General features: G+C 43.5%; 1 protein-coding gene across 2 annotated transcripts; it reads left to right on the forward strand.

Annotated features, from left to right (window-relative positions):
• The first annotated feature begins 11746 nt into the window (after positions 1-11746).
• On the forward strand, positions 11747-27085 carry WFDC1 (WAP four-disulfide core domain 1). 2 transcript variants are annotated; one of them, XM_053400139.1, is made up of 6 exons: positions 11751-12292; positions 22430-22625; positions 23805-23888; positions 25428-25568; positions 26216-26257; positions 26840-27085. In XM_053400139.1, exons 1-6 carry the CDS (start codon positions 12167-12169, stop codon positions 26896-26898), a joined length of 648 nt encoding a protein of 215 aa, XP_053256114.1. In that variant the 5' UTR covers positions 11751-12166; the 3' UTR covers positions 26899-27085. The 2 variants fall into 2 exon arrangements, with proteins under 2 accessions (XP_053256116.1, XP_053256114.1); XM_053400141.1 differs by lacking the exon at positions 23805-23888 and having other exon boundaries at positions 11747-12292.
• The last annotated feature ends 308 nt before the right edge of the window (positions 27086-27393 follow it).

The raw sequence follows: 27393 nt of genomic DNA on the forward strand, positions 1-27393 counted from the left end.
TATAAAACAATTTAAAATTCACACAATTGTGATATATGTTTTAAAAATCTCCACTTCAAAAGCTTGTTGAAAGAGGAAAGTCACTGAACAAGTGCTGGAAAGACAATAGTTTGTAGGTTCCTTTGACTTATTTTATGAGTAAAGTGATGTAGTAGTAATGTCTGATCAAAGGGTTGATGCCTACATGATGTGGAATGGACATCGTAAAGAGACAATATCTGCAGGATGCCCTCTTCTGCAGAAGTTTGAGTGTACAAGGGATGAGAATATCTTTTGGGTATCCTTGTCCCAAGCTGTGTAGTCCTTTGCATGCCAGTACCACCAGCTTGAAGCTAGCCCAGTGACGTAGCCTCCTGTGAATAAACAACCCTGTGTTTACTAAATGTATTTTGACCACATGAGAAATAACAATAGGCAGATTAGCTGCTTCAAAGTGGATCCAGATTTCAGTGTTTCAGGCTTCTTTATACCACGGCTTCTGCTTATATAATCTTTAATTAAAGAAAATAGCATAAGAAAACCCTCAAACTACCAGACTCTGCGGGTCAGGATGAAAAAAATCCCTGATTAAGATTGTTTCATGGTGAAACATCCACCAAGAGCCCCACCTGGTACCCATGGCTGTCAACGTTTCCCCTTTTTTAAGGGAAATTCCCTTATTCCGAATAGGATTCCTCGCAAGAAAAGGGAAAAGTTGACAGCTATGCTGGTACCTTCCAGATGTTTGAGACTCCAGCTCCCATCAGTCCCATCCAACATGGCCAATGGTCAGGGCTGATGGGAGTTATAAACCAGCCACATCTGCAAAAGGCTGTTCCAAGGCAGCCAAAAATAAGAGTCAATGTAGCCTGTGCTAAGTTCTTTGTGGATAAATAAATGCAATCCATACTACTAAATATTAGAAACAACAAACCTCCACTTTGGTTTTGCTTTAGAGAAACAACATTCTCATTGGTTTGTCCCTCAATCAACATTTCCAAAGCAGAAAGAGGAAGAGAAGGAAGTTTAGGAATGCTTTTTTGTGTCCAGCCAATCCATTTCCTCAGTATCCTTCCCTCTCTTTTCCTAATGCACAGGCTCTGTTCCTTAAAAGGTACAGTGGAACCTTGGTTTTCGAACATAATCCATTCCAGAAGACCATTCGACTTCTGAAACGTTTGAAAGCCGAGGTGCAAAGGGCGGTCAGCAAATTTACAGAGAAAATTGAGAAAAATACAGTGGTACCTCAGCGGTAAGCCTTTTGACTTCCAAGAAGCATTTACTTCTGGGTTTTTGGCATTTGAGTTCCAAAACGTTCGCCAATGGAGGTGTTCGAAACCCGGGGTACCACAGCATATTTATAGTGTTTGGGTACAACTCAGTTTCTTGAGAGGGGCTTGCATGGAGGAGAGGACTGTTGATGGTTACTAGCCATAATGGCTAGGCTTTGCCTCCATAGTCAGAGGCAGGGATGATTCTTAATGCCTCTGAATGCCAGTTGCTGGGAACCACAGGTGGGGAGAGAAACGCCACCCTCAGGTCCTGCTTGCAAACTTCTCATAGGTATCTGGTTGGCCACTGCAAGAACAGCACTCTGGGCTAGATGAGTCTTTGGCTGGATCACGCAAAATCTCCATATGTTCTTATTGGCATAGATATTGAAAATCTAGCAAGCAGGTTTGTTATCACTCTTCTTTTTTTAAAAAAAGCAACAACCAACATATATCAAGCTGAGTTGAAAACCTCAATTATGATAGGAAATTTTGCAATGATACGGTTCAGACATTTACTGACCTCCTGGCCCCTAAGCTGCTGTAAGGTCCTGTCTGAGATGTTTGCTTGTTGATTGATGCATTTCCACACAAAAGCTGAGGTTACAGGGAGGGCAATGGAAAGAGAGGCCTCCACACACAACCTTCTACTCCATCCCTTGCACTAAAAACAGATGGCATTTGGTTGCAGCTTTCTAGCTGCGGCCTCCTCTCTAATTTGTCACCTTGATGTGCCAAAGCATTTCCCTGACTGCCCTTCCCTCTCTTCCTTTAAATTCCTCCTTGAGTCCCACTTCTCTTTTAGAGAAGACTTTCCTGGCCCCATCTTCCATTCCTCTCCTTTCCAGGTTCTCCAAACACAGTGTAAATCTACACTCCAATCTACACTCCAAACATCTGTGCAAATATACTCCAGAAGCCATATTACGATAAATGGGAGTGTGAGCTAAGTGTGTACGAGATTGCAGTCTAATGTGCTCTTGTCTTCAACTTTCTACTGTTAATATTCCCTCAGTTTTGGACTCAGCTGCTTTGTATTTGCTAGTGACTGTTAAACATTAAATGCTGCATTAGCCTATAGAAACATTAACATAAACCCATTTCCTACTTTCCGGAAAGGAAATGATATCCCTTTGTCCACAGTTTTAAATGTGGAAGCGGGGGTTGGGTGGCAGCTATTGGTTTGGTTTGTTCTGTTATTTTTATTACATATTTTGTGTTTTTTATCTCATATTTTTATGCTGTGAACCATCCTAAGATCTTTGGATGAAGGTATACAAAATAAAAAATAAAAGTAGGTCTAAGCATGGAGATCAACTGATGGAGGTCTGCTGTACCTGTTGTACTTCTGGCTGCCAGGCATACTGGAGCTCTGCTGCACAGGGGCGAAAGAGGTGTTTGTTCAGTCTGCACGCTAAAGTGAACCAGTCTTATTTGCCAGTCCTGGGTTTATACATTAATTGAAATGCACCTCTCAGTGGATTGCACACACCTCCAAACTCTGCAATATAGTTTCAGGGTGTTGTGTTTTTTATGTATTGAAAAGCATTTCCGGTATTTGAAAATGCCAAGTATTTGAGGCAAATAATGCATGAAAAATGAAAACAAAATGGATACAATTTAAACATGCATTTTTTCATGGTTGTTTTTTTTTTAATAGAAACAATACAGTTCTATGATTGAGCACATGAGAAACTGACATGGAAATGGGCTGATCCGCCAATTACGGTACTGCTGCTGGGAGGTAGGGGGTTGGAGTGGAAAATCTACCACCACCCAATTACATACGTAAAATAAAAACATAATATTTGCTGTCATTAACAGCATTGGTGGAATGTCCTTGGCTTTTTAATTATTCTAAAGGCAAGCAGTTCTGCACATTTGCTCCCTCCTCTGTTTTCCAACCACAACCATGAAAGGTTTGCTCCTAAATTATGCATACTGTGGGTGCAGTCAGGAGCGATTAAGGGCACTGGGCAATCTCCCCCACCCCCTTCCTGTCTTTTTTTTTAAAAAAAGGAGGGGGAAGCTTTCCTGGGGAATCAATGCTTGCTAATCTTTAGAAAATTACTCTAACAAGCTCCAGGCCTGAACAGCTGGAGTCTAGCTCACTGGCCTCTGAAAGCACGCACAGGCCATTAGTAGAACAGGACTTTAATGAACCAAAAAATCTGTCCCAAGCCATGGCTTTCAGGCTTCTGCATCTGACATTCTGATTAAATGTCAAGCAGCCAAAGAGGAAAAGATAAGCAATGCTCTGGGCTCAGGCAAGAGGCAGTGCAGCAGACTTCAGAAATCAACAGGTGCCAAACTATCTCTAACCCCAACCCAACAGTCAACAAGGGAGGGAAAGGGACACCAGAATTGCTTTCTGGGATAGAGACCCTCCAGACTGTGGGTTGTATGCAGGGGTCCATGGGACATCTCCACCTGACCCTCAGCCTTCCCTCCTCACACGAGTGGTTTCCTGCACATTAGATATAGATATAGATATAGATATAGATATAGATATTACATTTATATTCTATCTTTTCTCCAAGGAGTGCAAGGTAGTGTATGTGATTCTTCCCCATGTTTTTCCTCACAACAACCCTGTGAGCTAGGTTAAGCAATGATTCTTTGACATCAACTTCATTGGACTGGTCATGTTGTGCGGATGCCTGATTATCGTCTTCCCAAGCAGCTACTCTATTCCGAACTTAAAAATGGAAAGTGTAATGCTGGTTGTCAACAAAAGAGGTTTAAGGACTCTCTCACGGCAAATCTAAAATAAATGTAGTAGAAACATAGACAACTGGGAAACACTGGCCTATGAGCACTCCAATTGGAGAACAGCCTTTACCAAAACAAGCTAAATTCAGGACAAAAGGGAGAAATGTCCTAAGAAGAAGGCACGCTTGGCAAACCCTCACCGTGATCAACTCCCACCCGGAAACCTATGTCCCCACTGTGGAAGGACGTGTGGATTCAGAATTGGCCTCCACAGTCACTTACGGACTCACGGTTAAAAGCGTGTTCATGGAAGACAATCTTACTCGGCTATGAGTGATTGCCAAAGAAGATGATGTGATTCTCCCCCACCTTTTCCCTCACAACAACCCTGTGAGGTAGGTTAGGCTAAGAGAGGGTGACTGGTCCAAGGTTATCAAGAGAGCTTCATGACTGAGTGGGGACTAGAAGCCCAGACTCTCAAGTTTTAGTTCAACACTCTAACTCCTACGCCACTTGGGCTTTCTCTAACTCACTACATCACACTGCCAAAGAGGACACATTTTGCTGTTGTGCATGGGTAGATGCAAATTTAGAAATATTTGCTCTAACTGAAATAGAAGTACAGTATATATCTCCATTGTGGGGAAGGTGATGACCAGCTGAGCTATTTGCCAGTTCAGTCTGCTTCTCAGCTGCTAGCTGTTTCTTTCTTTATTTGTTTATCAAAATTTATACACCACTTTATTACATTCAAGACGCTAAGCAAGTTTTACAAAAGTATAAAATAAAACATTACAATTCTTGACTGAAAAACCCCCAGTTAAAAACATGTACTTAAGAGATAAAACACACATAACTTCTACATATCTGGAGAGGTGTGCCTAAACAAAAATGTTTTAAGCAGGCACTGAAAAGGGTGCAGCAAAGGCACCTGGTTGGAATCAAAAGGCAAAGGTGCTACCACACTAAAAGATGGATTTCTTACAAGCACGGAATGCCTATTATGTGGTAACTGCAAAAGTGCTAGTTCCTCAGATCAAAGCAGTTGAGTGGGCATATATGGAATAAGGTGATCCTGCAAGTAAACTGGACCCAAACTGCTTATATACCAACAGTAACACTTTGGAATTGACCTGGTAGCAAATGGGTTACCAGTGCAGATCTCTGAGCAGAGTTCTTACATGTAGACAGCGTCTCACTCCTGTCAGCAGCATTCTGCACTAACTGCAGCTTCCAGGTCAGGTGCAAGGGAAGCCCCACACAGAGTGCATTGCAGCAGTCCAGCCTTGAAGTCGGTGACTCCCATGTGGTCAAGCTCTCCTGGTCCAGGAATAGCCATAGCTTTAGCACCAGGTGCAGCTGGTATAAAGCACTCTATTGATGAGTGATTTCAAGGCTTCTGCTCTCGGTGCTTTGGGCTGTATCTAACTTCAGTCATGTTTAGAGTAAACTTGTTGAAATTAATAGATATGATGACCAATTTTTGTCATTAAAGCAGGGACAGTCCTTCAAATAGAGAGCTCCTATAGTGAACTGTTCTCTGTAAAACAGGACATTATCACCCGAGAGAGAGAGAGAGAGAGATTTTCCTTTAAAGCCATATCTGAAAGAATTTGTGTTCCTTGGCTTGCACAATTTCCATATGGAGTCTTTTCTCAGAGAGCTTTCAGGAATCCTGCCCTCTCAAGCTGTGGTCACTTCACAGTCTTTATATTTGGCAGTAGATGGAAAAGAAAGAAACAAAGCACGCACACAATCTTGGGTTTGATTTTGGGGTGGTGGTGATACAAGGTTTAGTTGTCTAATCTCTCAAAGAAGTTCTGGCAGAAGGTAAGGCCTCCCCCTGTCACTCTGGCAGCCAGCTCAGCTGCCCTAGAGTGAGAATTATGTTTTCATGTTTGGAAGCAACTCCACAGCCATAGCAGCAACGTCAATTTTGACACACCCCTACCCCCACCATGCATACATACAGCAAAGAAAAAGGAGGGGGAGGAGGTATTTGAAGAATTTGCAAAATATACGTCTACTGGCCATAAGCCATGACAGCTAAAACAATATGCCTTGCAAAAAAAGCAAGGTTGCCAAATGATCTGCGGAGAAATGGTCTGGCCTGCTCCTGTGCTTTTGACAGTGGTTTGATCTGTCAATATCTGCAAATGACGCTTTTTGCAGCACAAACGTCACTTGTATCCTTGACTAACAGCTGGACATTAAGCCGATGTTAAAGGCTCAGCTGCAGAGGGTGGCTGAAATGTTGATAACCTTACCTCAAACCAGGGGCAAAACTAGGCTTTATTTCACCCAGGTCAGAGACCCAGTTTGGCATTCACCCATGTACATTTCTGTACACACACACACACACACACACAGGCTGGGAGCCTTAGTGGTGGCCCTCTGGAGGCTTCACCCAGGGCAAAAAAAAACTGGATAGTCCAGCCCCATCCCATAGCTATGGCTCTGCTCAAAGGATGGATGCCAGAAGTAAAATGTGTATTGTATTCAGGAGTCCTGGCAACCCATCCACATTCAATTCCCCTGTTAGGCTATAAGAAAGTTGTCTCAGGCCTGTGTTGGGAGCCCTGCTAGGAAACTGTATAAAGCCTTGCAGATAAAAACCTTCCATAGTTTAACAATGTGCTGTTTGAAAATGTACTGTCTTTTATCTGCCCTGAATCTTCCAACATTCAGCTTCCTTGGATGCCCACAAGCTCTAATGTTCTGAGAGAGGAGAAAAACTTTTCCCTATCCACTTTCTCCATGCCATACATAATTTTATAAGCTTCTATCATGTCTCTTCTTGCTCAACCAGAAGGCATGAGGCAGGCCACATTTGACAGGAGATATTGAACTTGATGGAACTCTTGATCTGAGCCAGCAGTGCCCTTGTATTGTTTTGAGGAACCTGCTTGTCTCCAGACTGAGCAGAAGGCTCCGCCCAGCACAGACAGTGTTTCATCTGGAGCTCTTGGAAATTCCCATCTGCCAGTTTTATGACTTTCCAGACCTGGTCTCCAGCAGTAGCCTGACTATAACCAACACTATAAATCAACTAAATACACACAGGGAACTTATTCTTTCAGCAGAAACCATTCTTAAGATAGAGAGTAAATTCAGTTTACTTACTGCTTAGAAAATCCCAGAGGCCCAGATCTTCTCTTCCTGACAGTTCAAAACACACCTCAGCAGCTGCAGTATGTCAAATGTTAGGCTGTGCACTGCATTGAGCTTTAATGTTCATGCATGCAAATTAACATGTATGCACAGGGCCGGATTTTTGGTGGACTACAATGCCCATCATCTAGCAGGATGGCTAGCAGGACCAGTGATCAGGGATGATGGGAGTTGTAGTCCAGCAACATCTGGGGACCCAAGGTTGAGAAAGGCTGCCTGGGCCTGGGGGGCAGGGAGCTGTGCCTGTTAAATGGCCATGAAACCGATGTTAGTTTATAGAGTTTATATGCAGAAAAAGAAATTAACTTTAGTTAAATGGCACCTTGCTTAGAGCAAGCATCTAGTTGAAAGGCATCCAGACTGACTTTGTATAAAATAAGAAAGCTTATATTTATTAAAGGAAGTACATTATTGAAAGGAAAAAGTTCTATCCTAATTAATTATCTAATTGGACAAACAAAAATGCCATGCTTGCCTCTTTGTTTTCAAAAGATAGATCCATAAAAAAGTGTGTGAGAGGGAGGAGGAAGTTGAAACAGGATGCAGCCTAAGATGTATCAGTCTAAACATCAAAGAGATAAGAGAGAAATCAGCATAGGTACAGGGATAGTCTGGGAAACTGGCTATATGTCTTACACAATCTGTCTTAACTCATGCAAAACTCTCAGTTGGACTCTGTGGTGTAGATATGCTCTTGCTGCCTGAATCTGTCTCCCTTATTCTCAAATTCTGGGTGATTATATTACCCATGCATGGAATAAACAGAAAAATTCCAAAGTTAATTCTAAATTTAGATAAGTTGAAATATTTGCCTGTAAGCATCTTTAAAAGGAAAGGAATCAGGAATGTGTTGGTGACAAATGTTTAAAAACATGTGCATTGATAAAGCTTGGCTGAGTGCTCCGTAGTGGATGAAATTCACATGGCGTGAGACTAGAGGAATGAATGGCTAAATGGAGAGGCTGGAGTTTGCGTTCCTATTGTGGGTTTTTATAAATGAGGATATGGGGTGCTTCCAGGCCGTCACTATGTTGCTGATTTGGAGCTGTTGTGGAACAAACTCTCAAAAGATCATAGAACCGCCCTGCGGATGCATAAAGAGTAGCCAACATTATACAATGTCTCTGCACATGGTTCAGGGGAGATGCTCAAAAGACAAGTCATCTGCAACAACCCTCAATCACATGTTGGCAATTTCATGTTGCACAATTCCCAGAGTGGTTTAACAATCAGTCCCTTTTCCCAAGGAACCTTGGGAACTGTAGTTCTTTGAGGGGAATATGGGTCTCCTAATGGCTCTCAGCACCCTTAACAAACTACCCTTCCCAGAATTCTTTGAGGCAAGCCATGATTGTTTAAAGTGGCATGTTATGGCTTTGAATGTGCCTACTGTGTCAAGAACTTGGTGCAGAGCACACCCATGAGAAAATGCCTGTTTGCAGGGACACTTAGGAAGAACGCCAACAGAACTAACTAAATATGCAACAATACTAAGATTATTCAGTTTTACTGTGTTTATCTTGGTTATTTTTATTGGTTATATTTTATTGGTACTGCCATTCATTCATTGGTTTATTTCTATGCTGTTTTGTCCAAAGGCTCCCAAGGCAGTTGACAGAATAACACAATATTATCACAAGAAAATTACAGCAGATACAAATGCAAGAGTACAATAAATCAATAAAAAATGTAAAATAACAAAACAACAACAACCCAGAAGCACCATCTACCACACTTAATACATTCATGAGCTTCAGATGTGCTCACAAGTGGGGTGTGTTCATCCGAGTGCTGTGTGCTTGTTTGTTTGTTACTACTACATTTTCTGTTGAAATATATTTGTTAGTCACCCTGGGCTCCCTTTTGTGAGGAAAGGTGGGATATAAATTTGTGGAAACAAATAAGCAAATAAAAAAAATTACAATTACGTGGAATGTTTGAAAATTTCTTCCTGAAGACTCTTTAAGCTTTTTTGCTAAGATAGAAATATTAGCGAAACAACAATGTTGTAAAAAAATGGGATGCCTTCAGAGATGCATTGGCCAGCCTTGGCAGCAGTGGAACGCGGCGGTGAGGACATTTCCATAATTCTCTGAGGAAATGCAGGGCAGGAAGAAAGATGAGAAGATGGATGAGGCAGCTAATTCCAAGGCAAGCTTTGCTCCCATTGAGCAATTCCATGGTTGGACATGACATCTGGACCCTTGGATGCCCTCGGAGCAAAACCCTTGACAGGCGTCATTGAAACAACGCTTTTGCCTTCCATTCTGGGTGATCGACTGCAGTGACGTTCCCATTCCTGACAGGATCAGGCTTTTTGTGAGACCTGCTACCATTGGGTCAGTGGTGTACTGTACTGTACCACCAATGCCATGTTCCACATAGGTTATTTGAGGTATGCAGTTTTTAATGTTTCAGCACAGACGTTTCAGAACATTGGGCTGTATACCTTAGTGGTATCCTTATTCCATTGGTGAATACCAATAGAATAGGGTTGCTCAAGAGAATGCATAAGCAAGTTGCTGGTAACTTTGCTGCTCAATAGATCTCACAATCTCTTACACAATGGGCTTCCACATACTCTATGGAAGCTACATATTATATGTATTATGCATGTTAGGTACATATTACAGTGGTACCTTGGGTTACAAACGCTTCAGGTTATAGACTCTGCTAGCCTGGAAGTAGTACCTCAGGTTAAGAACTTTACCTCAGCAGGAGAACAGCAGCAGAAGGCCCCATTAGCTAAAGTGGTACCTCAGGTTAAGAACGGTTTCAGGTTAAGAACGGACCTCCGGAACAAATTAAGTACGTAACCAGAGGTACCACTGTATATGTAGCAGCAGGACAAAGAGCCAGAAATCCTTGTTACTCTTATCTATCTTTCTGTGGTTTCCCCCTTCTTTCCCTTTTCTCCCCCTTTCTCTCTCTCTCTCTCTCTCTCTCTCTCTCTCTCTCTCTCTCTCTCCTTTTCTTGTTTTTCCTTTCTTTCTGATTTTGTGCATCCAGCAATATAGTAAGACGGATGAGTTCTGGGTCACCCCACTAAAAGATGAGCTCCACAGTAGAGGCTAACTACCAAAGGCCTGGGTGGATACAAATGTCTTAGCCTGATTCCTAAAAACTGACAATGATGGCACCAGGTGCATTTCACTGGGGAGGGCATTCCACAAATGCGAGGCCAACACTGAAAAAGCCTGTTCTCATATGTCGACCCTCTACATCTCTCTTGGCTGAGGCACACAGAGAAGGGACTCTGATGGAGACCACAGGCTCTGGGCTAGTTCATGTGGGGAGAAGTGGTCCTTGAGGTATTCGGGCCTCAACTACATAAGGCTTTGAATAATTGAATAAGCCCAAAGCAGCCATTCCACAAGGAGTCTTTTTACTGCTTGACATCTGTCCTTGCTCCCTTCCTGGCAGCCCAAAGGGAAAACAAGCTCATTGCCTGGCTCTAGTCTGGTGTTCTTGGGGTTTATAGGGGGGGTGGGGCTTTAAATCCTTCCTTCTACTTTTGAGACAGCTTCCTCTTTTCAGCAGAATGCATTGCCCTATTCAACATCTTTGTGCTAATTTAACCCACTAGGCACTTTCTGGGTTTATGGGAATACCTCCTTAATAAGACACATATGGCTTAATTCGTTCACTGCACGGCTGCATAAGTAGAGACAGGCAAGGGCTCTAAACTTTTCAGTCTGGTCCTACTACACATTTACTGAGGAGCATCACTGACTTTTTGCCAAGAGTGGTGGTGGTGGTGGGGTAACTCTGGGTCTGGGCTGTGCCATTGCAGACCACATGTGACGGGGTCAAGACAGAGGAGAACTTGGAAGAAGAAAAAGAAGAGTTTGGATTTGATATCCCGCTTTATCACTAACCAAAGGAGTCTCAAAGTGGCTAACATTCTCCTTCCCCTTCCTCCCCCACAACAAACACTCTATGAGGTGAGTGGGGCTGAGAGACTTCAGAGAAGTGTGACTGGCCCAAGGTCACCCAGCAGCTGTATGTGAAGGAGTGGAGACACAAACCCGGTTCCCCAGATTACAAGACTACCGCTCTTAACCACAACACCACACTGGCTCTCTTGGAGTCAGATCACATTTGAAGGTGAACCTAGCTAATCTGCATTTTCTGAAACAATGCAGGCACCCTTTGAAATTTGGACTGCAAAAATCGGAGTTTTTGCAATGCGGTTCTCCCCCCCAGCCAAGTGATGTGTTAAAAAATGCATGTACTAGGGTAAAAATGCATATATGTCCGTGAAAAACAACATCCAAAAATGCATGATCCTAGAGGAAATTGCTTTGCAAAACAAGTATATTCAAAGAAATTGTGTATTGATATGTGCATATTAGGAGAAAAATCCAGAAAAATGCTTATGGATTTTATTGAGGACTTTAAAAAAGATCCATTAGAAAACAGATGCAGAGAACCAAACACAAGATTGGGAGAATGAGAAACTGATCGAAAGAGAAATTAACAACACTAGTCATGGTGAGGAGCCTCGCCATGGGAAGACTTGAGAGATTTTGCTTGCGCTTGCCCTGCCTATTCCTTGGAGACCTTTAAAAAACAAAAAACAAATTCGGCTACCCCCCCCTTCCCTCCTTACAGCAGCTGTCATCTGATCCTCTCGTTCTCTCTGGCTTTGAATGGGCCTCTCTCTCTCTAGGAGTGCCAGATGTTGAAACAAAGGTCTAAAAATAATCTTTCCATCTTTCCAGGGAGGTGGGGGGCACAGCCGTTGGAGCAGCTGCGAGATCGGACAACCTGATCAAACTTGGAGCACGAAACTTCTCCGACAACATTCTCAGTCGCACCCAGAGCCCCTACAGCCGTCTTTTAGGACTAATAGCTGTGTGTGCTTGCATGCAAGGGGCTGGCTGAGCTGGACTTTTGCCTGACCAAAACCAACCTCCTCTTTCTGCTCTAAAGAAATCTGAAGCCAGCCTCGTCCTTGCTGAATTTGGAGTCGGGGAGTTGTTAATTGTTCTCGGCGTAAGGAGAAGAGACGGGTCTGTGCGTGTGTCAGAATGGGGTGCAGACAGCATTTCTTGGTGGTCACTTTGTGCTTGACACTTCTCCTATCCCCACATTGCTGCTGTGGAAAAAAGCGCTGGAGAAGAGCCTCACACCTGAAGCTGGCAGAGAAATATGATGTAAGTAGATTTGGCTTGGAAGGTGGAGGGCAGGGAAACCAGAGGTGCGGGGGGGGGGCATAGTCTAGTGGTAGAATATGCAGAAGGGCCCATGTTTAATCCTTGGCTTTTCCGCCTGAAACCCTTGAGAGCCACTGCCAGCCTGTGTAAACAGTACTGAGCTAGATGGATTTAGTGGGCTGACTTAGTGCAATGCAGCTTCCTGTGTCCTGAAGAAGTGTGCTGCATTTGGGGATGGATAATGCATTGGGTCTTCCTTAAAGGAAAAACCAGAGGTGCACAAGCAAAAGAAATGGGGTATCTTTAGAGGTTACCCAGTAGATCAATGGATTTGGGTCTACTCTTTGAGTATTATTTGCCAGGAAATCACTTTCCCCCCTTTTAAAAATCTTGTAAACCACCCCTGCTTCAGTTTCTGCAGCTCTCCTCTCTTCAAATAAGTGAATAAAGGGGGGAAATAATCTATAACACAGGGCTAAATAACCAAGAACCAGAGGTTTCATTGGGAATATGCAGACAGGGGCTAAACCCACACCCTAAAGGTCCCCATTAAATTCTAAGGGACACACAAGACATAATTGGTCCCTTAGAATTATTATTTATAACCTGCCTTTCCTAAAGAGGATCTCAGCACAGGGTAGAAGATATAGATTCCACAAAATTACGCTCTGCCTCTACTTTCAGTGGCAGTAATACTTTATGAATGCTGGTTGCTGGGAACCACAGATGCTTGTGAGTTTCCCACAGGCATCTGGTTGGCCACTGTGAGAACAGGATGCTGGACTAAAGGGGCCACTGGCCTGATCCAGCAGGGCTCTTGTGTTCTTACATAAAAATAGCCACAAATCATTTTTAAAGTCTAAGATGGCAACCTTACCTTTTTTACCTGGGACTAAGCCCCATCGAATTCAATGGGATCTAGATACATAGAGCAGCTGATTTTACTTTCAATAAAGTTTAAAAACAGCGATAATTAAGAGGGACATATGTTTATAATTTTACTAAAAAGCCAGGAAATTATATGAGCAGAACAGATTCAATGCAGCCATATAAGTGAAAATAAAGTGTGAGGTCAGATGTGGTCTTGAAACGGAATACACATTTCTTTAAATTTCTTAGGGGGTTGCCTTCTCTGATGATTTCTTGTTTGTTTAATTGGGAATGCTTATATGAAGCATTGATTCTTTTGTGCCTGCGTGTGTGATCAATTGTTTTCAAATTATTGAATTCTTTGGGTTGACTGCATCCCTAGTATTTCTCCTCTATGAATCTGTGCTTTTGATGTGACACTAATACGGATGTCTTGATCATTACATTAACTGAATGAGTATTTATGTATGCTAGGCTGTTCTGACTGCCAGTTAGATGCTGGAATAGATGGGGCTTTAGATGGACCCTAGAAGGGCTCTTCTTACTTTTGGTCTTGTCTTCTGGTGTATATATATTATTCTTATTTTAAAATTGGAGAGAGGGCTCCTGCAGCGACTCTTTTATTTCCTTTGTTTCTAACCCACCTTTCCTCCAAGGAGCTCAAGGTAGAATCCATGGTTCTTCCCCTGCTTGCCATTTCATCCACAAACAAGCCTGCAAGGCAGGTTAGAGTGCCAGACTGTGGTTGGCCCAAGGCCAGCTAGTTTCATGGCCCAGTGGGGATTTGAACCATGGTCTCCCAGCTTCTGATCTGACACTATAACTTGCCATCTTCTCTCTCTTCTCTTGCATTCTGGAGATCTCTCTGGATTGGTGTGTGTGTGTGTGTGTGTGTGTGTGTGTGTGTGTGTGTTTAAGAAGCTTGCTGTTACTTGCCTCTCCTCTTCCAAAGATGCCTTCATGGTATTTGCACTTTGGGCAAGCTGCCAATCATGCAATATGCTGAGCTGGCAAGGTTCAAGATTCCTCTCCCCTGCCGCCCACCCTTCTGTATGATGAAGGACCACTGTCTTTGAATATGCCCCAAGGAGATATGTAGACAGGTCTTTTCCAGAGGGTGGGCTCCTCGCTGGGACTTGGTTTCAGTGTAGGAGATAAGCAGGCCCCATAGTATGAAAACTGCAGGGTGGGACATGATGGTTGATTTATATGCCCCTTTTTGACTCAAAGGTCTCCAGAGCAGCACATTAATGCAAAAACAGATACAAAAAAAATTGCAATGACAGTGCAAGCCTAACTGAGTCTACTTGGAAGTAAATCCTATTGAATTCCATGGGGTTTGCTCCAGGAAAGTGCAGCTAGACTTGTAACCTAAAGTCAATTATCAGACACACATAACAATACATCAGCTCCAAGCATGACATGCACACACCCACATCCGATTCCCAGAAGTGAGAGGACTCATAGCCACATCCATCCAGATCCACAGCTGCGCCCTTTCTGCCATTGGTTCCATCAAAGCAGCAAGAGCACTGGAGGTTTCTATGCCTGCAACAGAGAGGCTTGAGAAGATGGGCTTAGCCTTAGGGACATCGGAAGTGGTGCTCTATTGAGCATTCATCCATCTAGCTCAGAATTCTGGCCCTGACTAGCCAGGCTTTGATATTGCAGAGAGAGGCAGGATAATGACCACAGAGTTGAAAGAAAGTGGCTGGGTGGAGAGAACCAAACTTAGGTTAGGCCCCATCTGCACCATTCCCCCTCAAACTCACGCCACTTTCAGCTGTCATGGCTTCCCACAAAGAATCTTGGGAACCATTGTTTGTTAAGGGTGCTGAGAGCTATTAGGAGAACACAATTTCCCCCCACAAAGTTGCAATTTTTAGAATTCCCTGGGACGAGGGAGTGGTTAAACCACTTTGGGAACTGAGGGGAATAGGGATGCATGGCTCCTGGTTGTGGGTTTCTCTCAGGCACCCAGTTAGCCTCTATGAGAACTGAACACTGTATTAGATGGGCCACTGGCCTGATCCAATAGGCTCTGGTGTTTTTATGTGCATGTCTAAATGGCTGGTAAAGAACAGGTGTGTTGCCATAGAAACAACTGGCTGGTGATGCTTTCTTAGGAGATGGGTAGCCTTCCATCCTCCACACTCTCAGCTGGCTGGAAAAGCTTTTAGTCTGGCTGGAGCTGAAAGCTAGAAAGAGATGCAAAGGTTTGCCTTGCTGTGTGTGCTTAATCCAAAACTATGGCTTTGGGGATCCCAAACTTAATGGGGGAGCATGATATGATGAAGTGTTACTGCTGCCTTTCCATCTTGTGCTCAGGTTCTCTCTCTCTCTCTCTCTCTCTCTCTCTCTCTCTCTCTCTCTCTGTGTGTGTGTGTCTGTGTCTCTGTCTGTGTCTGTGTCTGTGTGTATGACACCAGAGACTTCATTGGCCTTCAGTCTAAGGAAACTGAGCCCTTAGGCAGTGATGGCCAAACTTCTTGGCCCTCCAGCTGTTTTGGGACTACAACTCCCATCATCCCTAGCTAACAGGACCAGAGGTCAGGGATGATGGGCATTGTAGTCCCAAAACAGCTGGAGGGCCAAGTTTGGCCATCACTGCCTTAGGGTCTCTTGGCGCTAACAGATTGGGGTGTGTGCAGTGATATATACTGACAGGAGCAGTGCTTTTTTTCCTTAAATAATGTTTAGGGGTACTCTCATTTTGACTCAAGAAAATCACTATTTTATACATAGTTAAATTGGGGAAAATAAATACAGTAAATGGACAAAAGTACAAAGATTCACAAAATGTTTAGGGGTATGCGTACCCCTGCGTCGCCCCATTTAAAAAAGCACTGGACAGGAGCCAAGTGGTATTGGGTGGGGTTGAGCGTCTTCAGAGAGGAAATCTACTGTAGGTCAGGTGGAAGTCAAAAGGGCCTCAAGTATTGTTTGAGGTTGAAAAGACGAGGCGTTTTAATCGCCGTTTCCTTGAAAGCTCATTTCCTATTATTGTTAGCAGGAACTCTCTAGGATTACTAAGAACGGAAAGTGATCAAAAGGCAGCAGAGAGGGCTCTCCTTGAAAAAGGAAGGCGTTAAAAGGGGTGATTTCAGGGGGACTTAGGTCAGGGAATTGATTAGTTTTAAAGTCCAAGGGAAGGAAGTTGTTATTAGTTAGACAGGTTCTGCACAATTTTGCTTCTACGTGGTCCATTAGGTCAAGAACAGACACACTCAGGTCTGAAACACACTTATTCAGAAATAGGTGGGAGAATCTGTCAATTTCTATTTCTCAGGTCCCTTCACCCACCCCCACCCTGCAAAAAAAATAAATCAAAAACATCTGAATTTCAGTTATCTGAATTTCCCTATCAGTTTGTGATTTATTTATTTTTAAAAGGTCCTCTCAAAAATTCACCAGCATTTTAATGTTCAATCCTCCTAACAGACATGCTTCTGTATGAAATTTTGTCTAATATGCATGCATTTTGGCAAGTGCTTTTCTCTAATATCCATTTCTGTAAGTTGTTTTCATTATTATATGGATTTTTATGCACGCTTTTCTCTACTATGTGCATTTTTGCACACGACTCGGCTGAAGAACTGCACTGTAAATTCAGAAATGTGCAAATAAAGGATGGCTGTGTTTTGGGAGCTGTGAATTAAGTGGGTTCATGCTGAAATGCAAGTCAGCAGGTCCCAATGGGTTCAATACGTTATTACTAAGAATACGGTCGGGTAGCTTTTCTAAATTAATAATCCAACAAGAATGATGTAGAGAGTTACTATGAATTTAGATACATGCAGATAACATGGATCAGAAAGCATTGCACGAACCATCATCTGTTCTACAGATGTGTTGATGGGTCCTTTTTTTTAGTTCCCCCGCCCTGCCTGAAACTTTGAGTTCACAGCTAGAATGTGGCTGGCCACTTCTTCAAATGAATTTCATTGGAACTCGACATCACACTATTATGATCATTCTGTTGAAATGCTTTTATAAATGCATATACCTTTCCATTCCATCCTCCCCCAAAACTCCACATTACACCCACCCACCCACCCACACCCACATCCACACCCACACACCCCATTTCATTTGGAGAAGAAAGAGTCAGAAGGCCCACTTTCAACTCAAAACTCAACCATGGGTTCACCTAGAGGCCTCTTTTCTAAAACATGAACTCTGTCTGCATGGGTGAACACATGGGAGTTTCTGGTGCTACCTGGAGCAAAGAATTCCTGATCCATGTGTTAACCATAATGAAGCAAAGCAATTTGTCAAACAGTGACCCCCTAGTGGCAGAATGCAGCAATAACCTTCTTATGCTGGGAGAAACCATACAGAGTGACACCTACTGGCAGAACATGGTATTAGCCCTCCTATGATAAAGTCAGAGGTTGAAATGAGGGTGCTTACCTCCAGATTTATTAATGATAAGGAATGGAAGAAACCTAACTGGTACCAGAAGAACAGACAGATTGAAGGTATTCAATACAAAGGAGCAATCCTGGGAGAAACTGAGAAACGATTAAAATTGCAACAGAATATTCCAGAGACTGCAGGGACCTACAATAAGCTAGAAGTGAACAGACAGTCATCTTCTAGAGGTGTTGTTTGCATACTGGAACAATGGGGCTTTGTCTCATAAACATAATGGCAATCAGATATAGTTTGTCAACATCATTTATATCATGTACTATGATAAAAATAGAGCTTGGTGTGTCTGTGGATTTTTGTGTGTGTGTGTAGCTGCATAATCTCAGCCCAGAGGGATGACACAGTGGAACAGGAACAATGTTAACAGTATGGTAATACATGACAATTAGGCACGGTGCCCAAACCCTCCAGGATATTTTCTTTCCAGCTTACCTGTCATCCAGGTGCTACTGAACTGGAAAAGACCCCAGATGTTCTTAGATTAAAAGGATCTGTGAGCAAAAGCGGGTGTACCAGGAGGCAAAAATGAAATACCTGCCCCGGGGGTGTGGGGCAAGGAGCTGGTTGCCATTAAGGTGGGAGATGGAGAGGCTAGACACAAGAGACACAGTCTAGATCATTTACACACACAATCACAATCACACACCCCCTTCCCACATAAAAGTGTTGCCTCCCCCCCAACCATTATTTGTCCATTAATAGGATAAGAAATTGCATCAGAAAAGTATCAAAGGGAAGACAGCATTGCAAAGGGCCACAGGTGAGTGGAAAGTCATCTTTCTTGCATGCAGAAGGTCTTAGGTTTAATCCTCAGCATTTCAAGGTAGGGCTGAGAGAGACCCCTGTTGAAACCCTGGACAACTGTCAGTGTGGAAAATACTGAGCTAAATGGGCAGGTGTTCTGGCTCTGTATAAAGCAGCTTCCTACATTCCTGTTGCATTGAAATGCTAATTGGTGGGGCTCTGGGGTTTTGTTGCTCTTAAGGTAGCCAAGGTGTGTTTGTGAGTATGCTTTTTTCCTAGCAGTCTGCACTCTGCACTCTTCCTCGACACATCCAAACAAACAAACAAACAAACAAACAAACAAACAAGCCATGTCATTCTTAAACAAGGGCAGCCCAGATTTTTTAAGGCTCAGTAGGGAGTGACCCCTGGCTCCTTTTGATCAAGGAGAGCCACAGTCAGGTATGTCAGGTATCTCAAATATCTCAGGTACGCTTTTTGTATTTGACTAGAACTGGTTGGGGGGAGATAGTGACTGCTGGGCATATGAGACATGGTGGGGACAGGAGGGGATCAAGGCCTGTCATCACAAATAAGAGACAATTAACTTCATTTGTGATATAAACTTGCATGAACTTCTTCTAGGCTCAGCATCTGACTCTGCTGTCTGCTTTCAGAATCCACATCACACCAATACTTTTATCCAATTTTAAAAAGCGGGGGGGGGGGGAGGCGTTGCAAAGAGTTTGTGCCCCCTTGCAAAAAGTTTATTAGGACTATTAAATGTTCTTCTTTTTAAACAAATGCACTTCATTTCCACGAGATGTGGGAATGACTGTTAACTTTGATGACTTAAATAGCACTAGAGTCGACACATTCCTGGAAGATTAGTCTATGAATGGCTATGAGCCATGATTGTTACAGAGGCAAAAGATCTAGAAATGTCTTGGCAAATTTTCAAATGAAAGGGTGGCTTCCATAACCACAACCTAAAGAGACTCAAAAAATTCAGGCAGCTGTGCTGATTTCTATCTTTATACCCCACAAAAAAGGACACATCATAGCATAAAATCCAGATTATTACAATCAGTTTACAGTCCCAGATCAGGGGAATGGACTACCTCAGAAGGTAGTGCGCTCGCCTTCATTGGAGGTTTTTAAACAGGTTTGATTGTCATCTGTCGGGGATTCCTTAGGTGTGATTCCTGCATTACAGCGGGTTGGGCTGGATGACTCTGGGTGTCCCTTCCGACTCTGCAATTCCATGAGGGGTGAGAAACCTTTTCTGGCCAGCAGGCCAGATCTTCATCTCTCCACCCACAGAGACCCAATCTGACAGGTTGCCCACCTCTCAGTCATCTTAGTAATGTCAGGTGATGCAATACTTGGAAGCCCTGACTTTTGACACCCCAGAGCACAGTGTGGGGCTGTTTGAATGCCCTTTTGCAAACAGCCCCATGTTGTTTTTTGAACTGCTATTTTTTTTAGGTTTAAGAAGTTGGATCTACACTCATCTGTTTAGTGTTGTTAGAACTATATTAGATATATTGTTCTAAAATGTCACAGGGCATACTTGTAAAATGAAGCGTTTCTTACCTTTGTTGTTTTTTTTATGAAAAAGCTGTTTCCCTGCTGCCGGTTGCTGGTTGCTCTGTGGTGCCTTCAGGTGTCACATTTTAATAACGCATTATGAAGGTTAAAAGTTGGATGTCATGGGTCCATATGGTTATCAAAACCATTCCTTAACCCTTCCTTAACATTAAAAACCATGGGTGTAGGTTTGCCCCAAGGCTGCAAGTGCCCTTTCCATTAGTGCAGGCTTTCTCAACCTTGGGTCCCCAGATGTTGTTGGACTACAACTCCCATCATCCCTAACCTGGCTAGCTAGGGATGATGGGAGTTGTAATCCAACAACTTCTGGAGAAGTTGAGAAAGGCTGTGATACACAAGGGAAGCAGCGCCCTGTAGGAATGAACTCTCTGTTCATCAGGTGGTAGGTGGGGGCTTCAAACCTGCTGGCTGCACTGGTCTGCTTTGCCAGCCTGTTCCCCGCACAGAATGCACAGACAAATCAGATCTTACCAGGATTCAACCTCCTCCTGTGACATCAGCTGAATGGCCTTTATGGAGCAATCTGGACTCCCTGGTAAGCCAAGGATTGGCCCAGGGGCTGGATTTCACCTCCTCTGGAGTAGATAATCATGGCATAAAAATAAATACACCTTGGGAAACACATTGAGGTATAACAAAATCTTCAACCGGCTGACGTGCAACTTTAGCTTTCAAATAGAGATGCAAACAATCTTTCACTAGAAACAAAATGCACCCCACACCACCCACATGGAGATTTAAAAGGGTGTACCAAGGTGTGACAAAGGAAGAAGGAAGTGTTGGTTTAAAATGTAGCAAAGTGTAATGGGAGGATTACAAAAAGTTTTTGAAAGCGCAATACATGTTAATGGATGGTCCCTAAATTAAGGGCTCTTCATAGCTATCGCTGCCAGTTAGCACCATCTGCTGGACCATCTGAGTAAATGCAGACAACCCTCAAAATCTTAATAGCTGAAGTTAAGGCTGCATAGTTTACTGAAACTATATATATTTACACTTCTAATTAAAATGGTTAACAACATCTCAGTTACATTCAGTTGGTAGGTTTGGAAGTAGCTGCAGGGGAGAAATATGTAAAATCCTGAACTGGGAAGATGATTATCTTCAAAAATAAGGAATCCCCCTCCCCCCGTTTTACAGTCCTCTGTTTGAAGGAGTCCTCTATTTCAAGGGTTGTCTGGTCCAAGTCTGGTTGAAAGATAAAACTCGCTAAGAAGAGAGAAAAGGAGCCATACAGCTCACTTGGACAGAGTCGTCCCTACTTTGGAGAGATGTATTTGTGTTTAAATTATAGTCATTGTTTTTAAATTTATATACATTAACTAGGACATACAGTGCAAATCTTTCTTTCTTGGCAATACCTAAGGATCCACCCTACCCCCTCCTCTAAAAGTGTCCTTCTTTTAAGGTAAAAAGTAAAAAATAAAAAGTAAAGCATGGTGTTTGAACATGAATTATGAGACTCAGTGTGGCTTCCCTGGACTTTCTAGAACTGAAATTATTTTGGAACCGAAAACATATATCAGAATTCCACGATTAATGTGCAACATAAAATACTGATACATTTTGTTCTAAGGCCACCTCCAGACCGCCCGCATTTTGCAGGAGGGATTCAAGAATACACTAGGAAAATTGAGTTTGTGAATGAATGTGTTCTGTCATCCAATCACAAGAAATCCACTTAAACAAAAATCAACAGTGGACTTTTGAAGGAGGGAAAGTGATGGGGAAATGCATTGGAAAATGTGGAATGAAAAAAATGATGAACTGGAAGCTGTATTACTGCCCCACAAGCAAATCAGGATGAGTGCACAATAGATGATGTCCCCATAATAGTGCCCATCGGGACTGGCAGGTTGGAAAGGAGGAAGATCAACAGTAGGTGGTGCCAGAGCCAATGCTAGCCAAAACCAACAAGCAGCACAGCCAACTGATTCTAGTTTTGAGACTAGGGAGGAAGTTAGCAGGCAGTGCCAACCCCTTGGACTGCTTATAAGTATGAAATCAGACAGGTGAGGAGTGACTGGGGGCAGAATGAGGTTGGTACTACTTTCCCCAAGTACAGTGGTACCTCAGGTTAAGTACTTAATTCGTTTTGGAGGTCTGTTCTTAACCTGAAGCACCACTTTAGCTAATGGGGCCTCCTGCTGCTGCTGCGCTGCTGCTATACGATTTCTGTTCTCATCCTGAAGCAAAGTTCTTAACCCGAGGTACTATTTCTGGGTTAGTGGAGTCTGTAACCTGAAGTTTATGTAACCTGAAGCGTATGTAACCTGAGGTACCACTGTATTCCCTGCAAACAAATCAGAGTAAGTTACAGGTAGGTAGCCGTGTTGGTCTGCTGTAGTTGAAACAAAATAAATAAATAAAATAAATAAATAAATAAAAGAATTGCTTCCAGTAGCACCTTAGAGACCAACTAAGTTAGTTATTGGTATGAGCTTTCATGTGCATGCACACCTCTTCAGATACCAACTGGATATGTTCTACCTCTTTTAGGACTACGAGTACCCCCTTCATTCCCATGGAACGCCTTACCAGAAGAACGACCGCTGCCCCCCTCCACCGCAGACGCTGCCGGACCGAGCGTGCGAGGTGCCCAGCTGTCGCTCGGACTCCGAGTGCGAGAGACACAAGCGCTGCTGCTACAATGGGTGCATCTATGCTTGCCTGGAGTCGGTGCCCCCACCTCCAGGTATGCCAGCCCTTAATATGTCGTGCTGGACCAGATGAGGGGTGAGAGAGAGAAAGGGTGTTATTGATCTCTAGCGTAAAATATTCGATCAGAGGAATACATGGAGGTCTGTATTTGGCAGATCAAAATGGTAAGTGCTACTTCCAGGTTCAGCTGCACGGTATCAGATGTTGAGTGTTAAGGCTGAATTCCCACAGCAGTTTATTCCGTTTCCCCAGTGTTTCCCTAACTGTTAATTCCCAAATAATAATAAAAAATTTCCTTCCTGTAGCACCTTAGAGACCAACTAAGTTTGTTATTGGTATGAGCTTTCATGTGCATGCACACTTCTTCACACAAAAGCTCATACTAATAACAAACTTAGTTGGTCTCTAAGGTGCTACTGGAAGGATTTTTATTATTATTATTATTATTATTTTACTATGGCAGACCAACACGGCTACCTACCTGTTAATTCCCACTTTATATTTGACCCTGGATAGCTCAGTGTGGTGCTAATGATGCCAAGGTTGTAGGTTTGATCTCTATAAGAAGCAGCTGCATATTCCTGCATTGCAGAGGGTTGGACTAGATGATTGTCAGGGTCCCTTCCAACTTTGTGATTCTATGATCTATGAAATTTCAAATGACATAAAAGCCACTTCTGGAAATCTAGCAAAACATAGTGGAAGCTTATTGCTCAGTTCTGTGTTAATTACTTCCAGAAAATATCCATTTGGAAGCCTATTAACCCAGAAAACCATGGGAGTAAAGGCCTTTCCTGTTTTTTTCATGGGGGGATAATGGGGGAACAGAAGCATGCATGTGCTGAAAGGGTGTGGGAGAATGTGAATGACATTTGGCATGACCTGCAGGTCTATTGATCAAAAAGCCACAGTTCCCTTATGCTGTAGGTACTGCCATGTGAAAGCAACATTAGAAACCAGAACAGAAGCACTAGCATTATAATCAGGAAAACTAGTGCAATGTTCTGCATGTCTGAATGCAGCCAAGGAGGAAAATACCAAAACCATCCCCCTGCTTATGAACCTCCCTGGAGTATCCATCTGCCCACTGTCAATTGACAGATTACTGAGTGGCATCAACCAATGATCCATCATAGCAAAGCAACCCTTGAGCTCTTATATTCACTTTTCAGTGTTCTCATTCTCCATAACAATGTCTGGTTTCTTGGAACAGTTTTGGATTGGTTGGTTCAGCCCAAGCCACGCTGGCTGGGTGGAAATGGCTGGCTTCTCGACGGACCGGAAGAAGTTTTACAAGGTCAGAAAAATGTGTGCATCATTTGGAAGGTGTCAGAATATTGATACTGCTCTACAAATATGATTCCCAATTTGGGTATAGCATTGTAGGATGGGTGAGGATTCTGGTAAAATGGTCAGACCAGTCTCTTTCTTAAGTTAAGGACTCTAGCTAGGCCTGCAAAGTATTTCTTTGCATGTCTGAACAGTACAAATACTACTAGCTAGAGCAGGCACCCCCAAACTTGGCCCTCCAGCTGTTTTGGAACTACAGTTCCCATCATCCCTGACCACTGCTCCTGTTAGCTAGGGATGATGGGAGTTGTAGTCCCAAAACAGTTGGAGGGCTGAGTTTAGGGATGCCTGTGCTAGAGATACTTCCAGGAGACAGGGCTTCTCCCCTCACCTGTCTGGAGGTGATGCAATAAACAAGCGTAAGAGAACAGACCTGAGCTGGTCTTGACCGGAGCTAGGAAGACACAGAGGTCTGGCTTGCTCTCTGTGCTGAACCCCCAGCTGTGGCTTTGGGGCACAGACACACACACACACCCCCGCGCGCAAGAAACCTAATGGAGAAGCAAAATCTGTTAGAGTTTTAATACTACGAGCTCTTCCATCTTATGCCCAGGTTGTGCATATGTGTAAACAAATAAAAATTTACCGCCATCTCTGGTGGGTTTCCAAGGAAACCCAATCTGACCTATGTGCTGGAACCCGTGAAATCTCCACTTGGAGAGTGGAGTGTGTGTAACAATAGGAAGTTGCCTCCCATCCAGACCAGTAATGTCTACTCTGACTGGCAGCGGCTTTCCAGAGTCTCAGGCAAAGACTCTGTCTGCTCTCTGGTCCTTTGAAGTGGAGACACTCTGACACTGCGTGAGGGTTCTCTGCTATGGCTCGCCAGAGAAAGGCAGCAAAAGCTAACTAAACCTGGTCTCTTTTCTAGCAAGATTCTCTCTCTCTGTCTCCCTCCCTCTCTGATGTTACCAGCTGATCATGAAAAACTGAATTGGCATGCTCTTGTGCTTTTAAGTACACTTCAGTATGCAGAAATCAACTCACAAAACTTTTCACAGCACAGAGAGAAATGTGATCACCTGCTAATGCCCACACACCAAGCAGCTGTTAAAAAGTGGAAGAGGCTGGGGCAGGATGAAAGCTGGCAACCTTGTACTTTGGACTTCCTTTGGAAAAGCTACTTTAATTCACATAGCCTAATATAGATGAACAATCAATGACTAGGAAAAATGCCCCCCCTCCCCACAAAGCCAATTGATTTGCAACTGTCCCTGGCAGAGATCTGAGTTCAAGGCTCAAGGGAGGAACATTGAAAGACATAGTGGGCCACTAACTGAGCAGAGAGGTTTTGTGGGCACATAACTGCATCCATGTCATGTCCTTGTTACCTTTGGGCTGAGAAGGCAACCATCAAACCAAGCCAGCAGGGAGGACCCTTGAGCATGGCTTGGTCAACTCAGCAGCCTCAACACACTAAGCCAGATGGACCTTTGGCCTGGCCTGGTGGGGACCTTCTCATGTTCTCCTACCACTCTTTCCGCAGCCGAAGCATGCAGCACCACAGAAGACGGAGACGAGCCTCTGCACTGCCCAACAGGATATGAATGCCACATCATTAATCCTGGCAACACCGCTGAGGGCATTCCCAACAGGGGCCAGTGTATCAAGCTTCGTGGGAACTCTGGTAGGTCTACACCTTCTGGGGATCACATGCCCTTGACCTTCTGAGGGTCAAGAGGTGGAACAACCACAAATGTGACTCTTGTGTACAGCAGGGTACATTTATGCTGCACACCTCTCTGTTTTGGCAAGCAGGATTGAAGACACCTTCCAGCAAAAGTGCTTGAGAAGAGCACAAATGGGGGGTGGGGTGGCCTGGGGTTCCCCACCTCTGATCCATACACATAATGTGTGAGTCAATGCTGATCTGTTCTGATTCTTCTGTACTTCTGGCTTCCAGACACTAGGTGTGACTGTAAGTGTTCTGCAGATCATTGAGAAGGAAAAGCCAACACGGTGCCCTTCAGATTTTTTGGGACTGCAGCTTCCATCATTCCCAGCCAGCATGACCAATATTCAGGGATATTGGGAGTTGTGGTCCACAACATCTGGAGTCCACTGCATTGGCTACACACTGGTATAGAGGAAACTGGGTAAGCTCCCTATATTGTCCGGAGTTCAGATTTGTTACTGCCTCATTTCTAATGGGCTGTGCAACATAATGGTTTCAGCAAAGTCAGGAGAACATCCAGCCAGTATGTTGTGGTCAATGCAAGATAGTCATTCCAATTTTACTATCTGGAGCTCATTTTCATTTGTTTTTTTCCCCAGATGGGTGGAATCTAAGGCCTAAATATTACAAGGAATATTTTGGTAAGACTCCACCATTGCGATTTGGATCATGACAAATTCAGCTTAAATGCATATTGCTGTTTGCTTGCTTGCTTGCTTGTTTCAAAACCTATATATATATATATATATATATATATTGCTTTTTTGGGCCTGAAAAGTGCCCCCAAAGTGGGTTACAATAAAATAATTAATGCACAATAAAAGTCAGTTTAAACACACACATATATAAACCAAGAGCAGAATGAGATAACCCAGACATATTAACAATCATCCAACGGTCCACTTGAACCACCATGAATTCCTTCCTAGGATTCCAAGCCAGTTGCTGGAAATTACAAGCGGGGAGAGGGCTGCTGCTTTTGGGGTTCCCAAAGACTGGGCCCTATGAGAACAGATTGTTGGACTAGTTTGGCCTTTGGCTTGATCCAACAGGGCTCTACATATGTAAACAACTGCTATTCTCTTCCTATCCCACTGTCCTGCTCACAAAGCGGGTCTTCACTTTGTAATTCTATAACCCCATTACACCATGATATTCTTGAATGGATTCACATTCTTAAATGTTCACGTTTAACATCTATTCTGCCCATTGTTGTTTTACAGGAGGCAGTTCCAATAACGTGGTGGGCTATGTCAAACAACAGCAGAAACACCTTGGTTAATTCTGGCAAAGCCTTCGAGGGGATTCTCCCAATAAATGGGGACACGGCGTGAAAATGTGCGACGATGCCTCTGCTTTCTGCTGCAGTTCTCAGGTCTTTCCCACAATCTAAGATCCAGAACAAACAACATGGCACCTTTGAGATGCCGTTGCACTAAAGCTCCCATCAAACCCCAGGTAGCCTGCTCAGCAGCATTTATTGGGAGTCATATGGGAGTCATATTCCAACATCTTATTGAGGGCACTGCATTAGATACCCCTGTCCTGAATTCCTGGTGGTGCCCTGACATTGTTAGACTCCAACTCCCATCAGCCCTGGCCAGCATGGCTAATAGTCAAGGAGGATGGCAGCTGTAGTCCAAGTACATCTGGAGGGTCCATCACTTTGGCTACCGCTGGCCCCGACCAGTGATAAGACTCTGATAGGAAACCATGTCTTGTAGAGAAATGCTGAATAAATACAGACCTGAACTCCTAGTTACCTGGATCTCACTTT

The sequence above is a fragment of the Podarcis raffonei genome, chromosome 8, assembly GCF_027172205.1.
Source record: "Podarcis raffonei isolate rPodRaf1 chromosome 8, rPodRaf1.pri, whole genome shotgun sequence".
Classification (NCBI taxonomy): domain Eukaryota; kingdom Metazoa; phylum Chordata; class Lepidosauria; order Squamata; family Lacertidae; genus Podarcis; species Podarcis raffonei.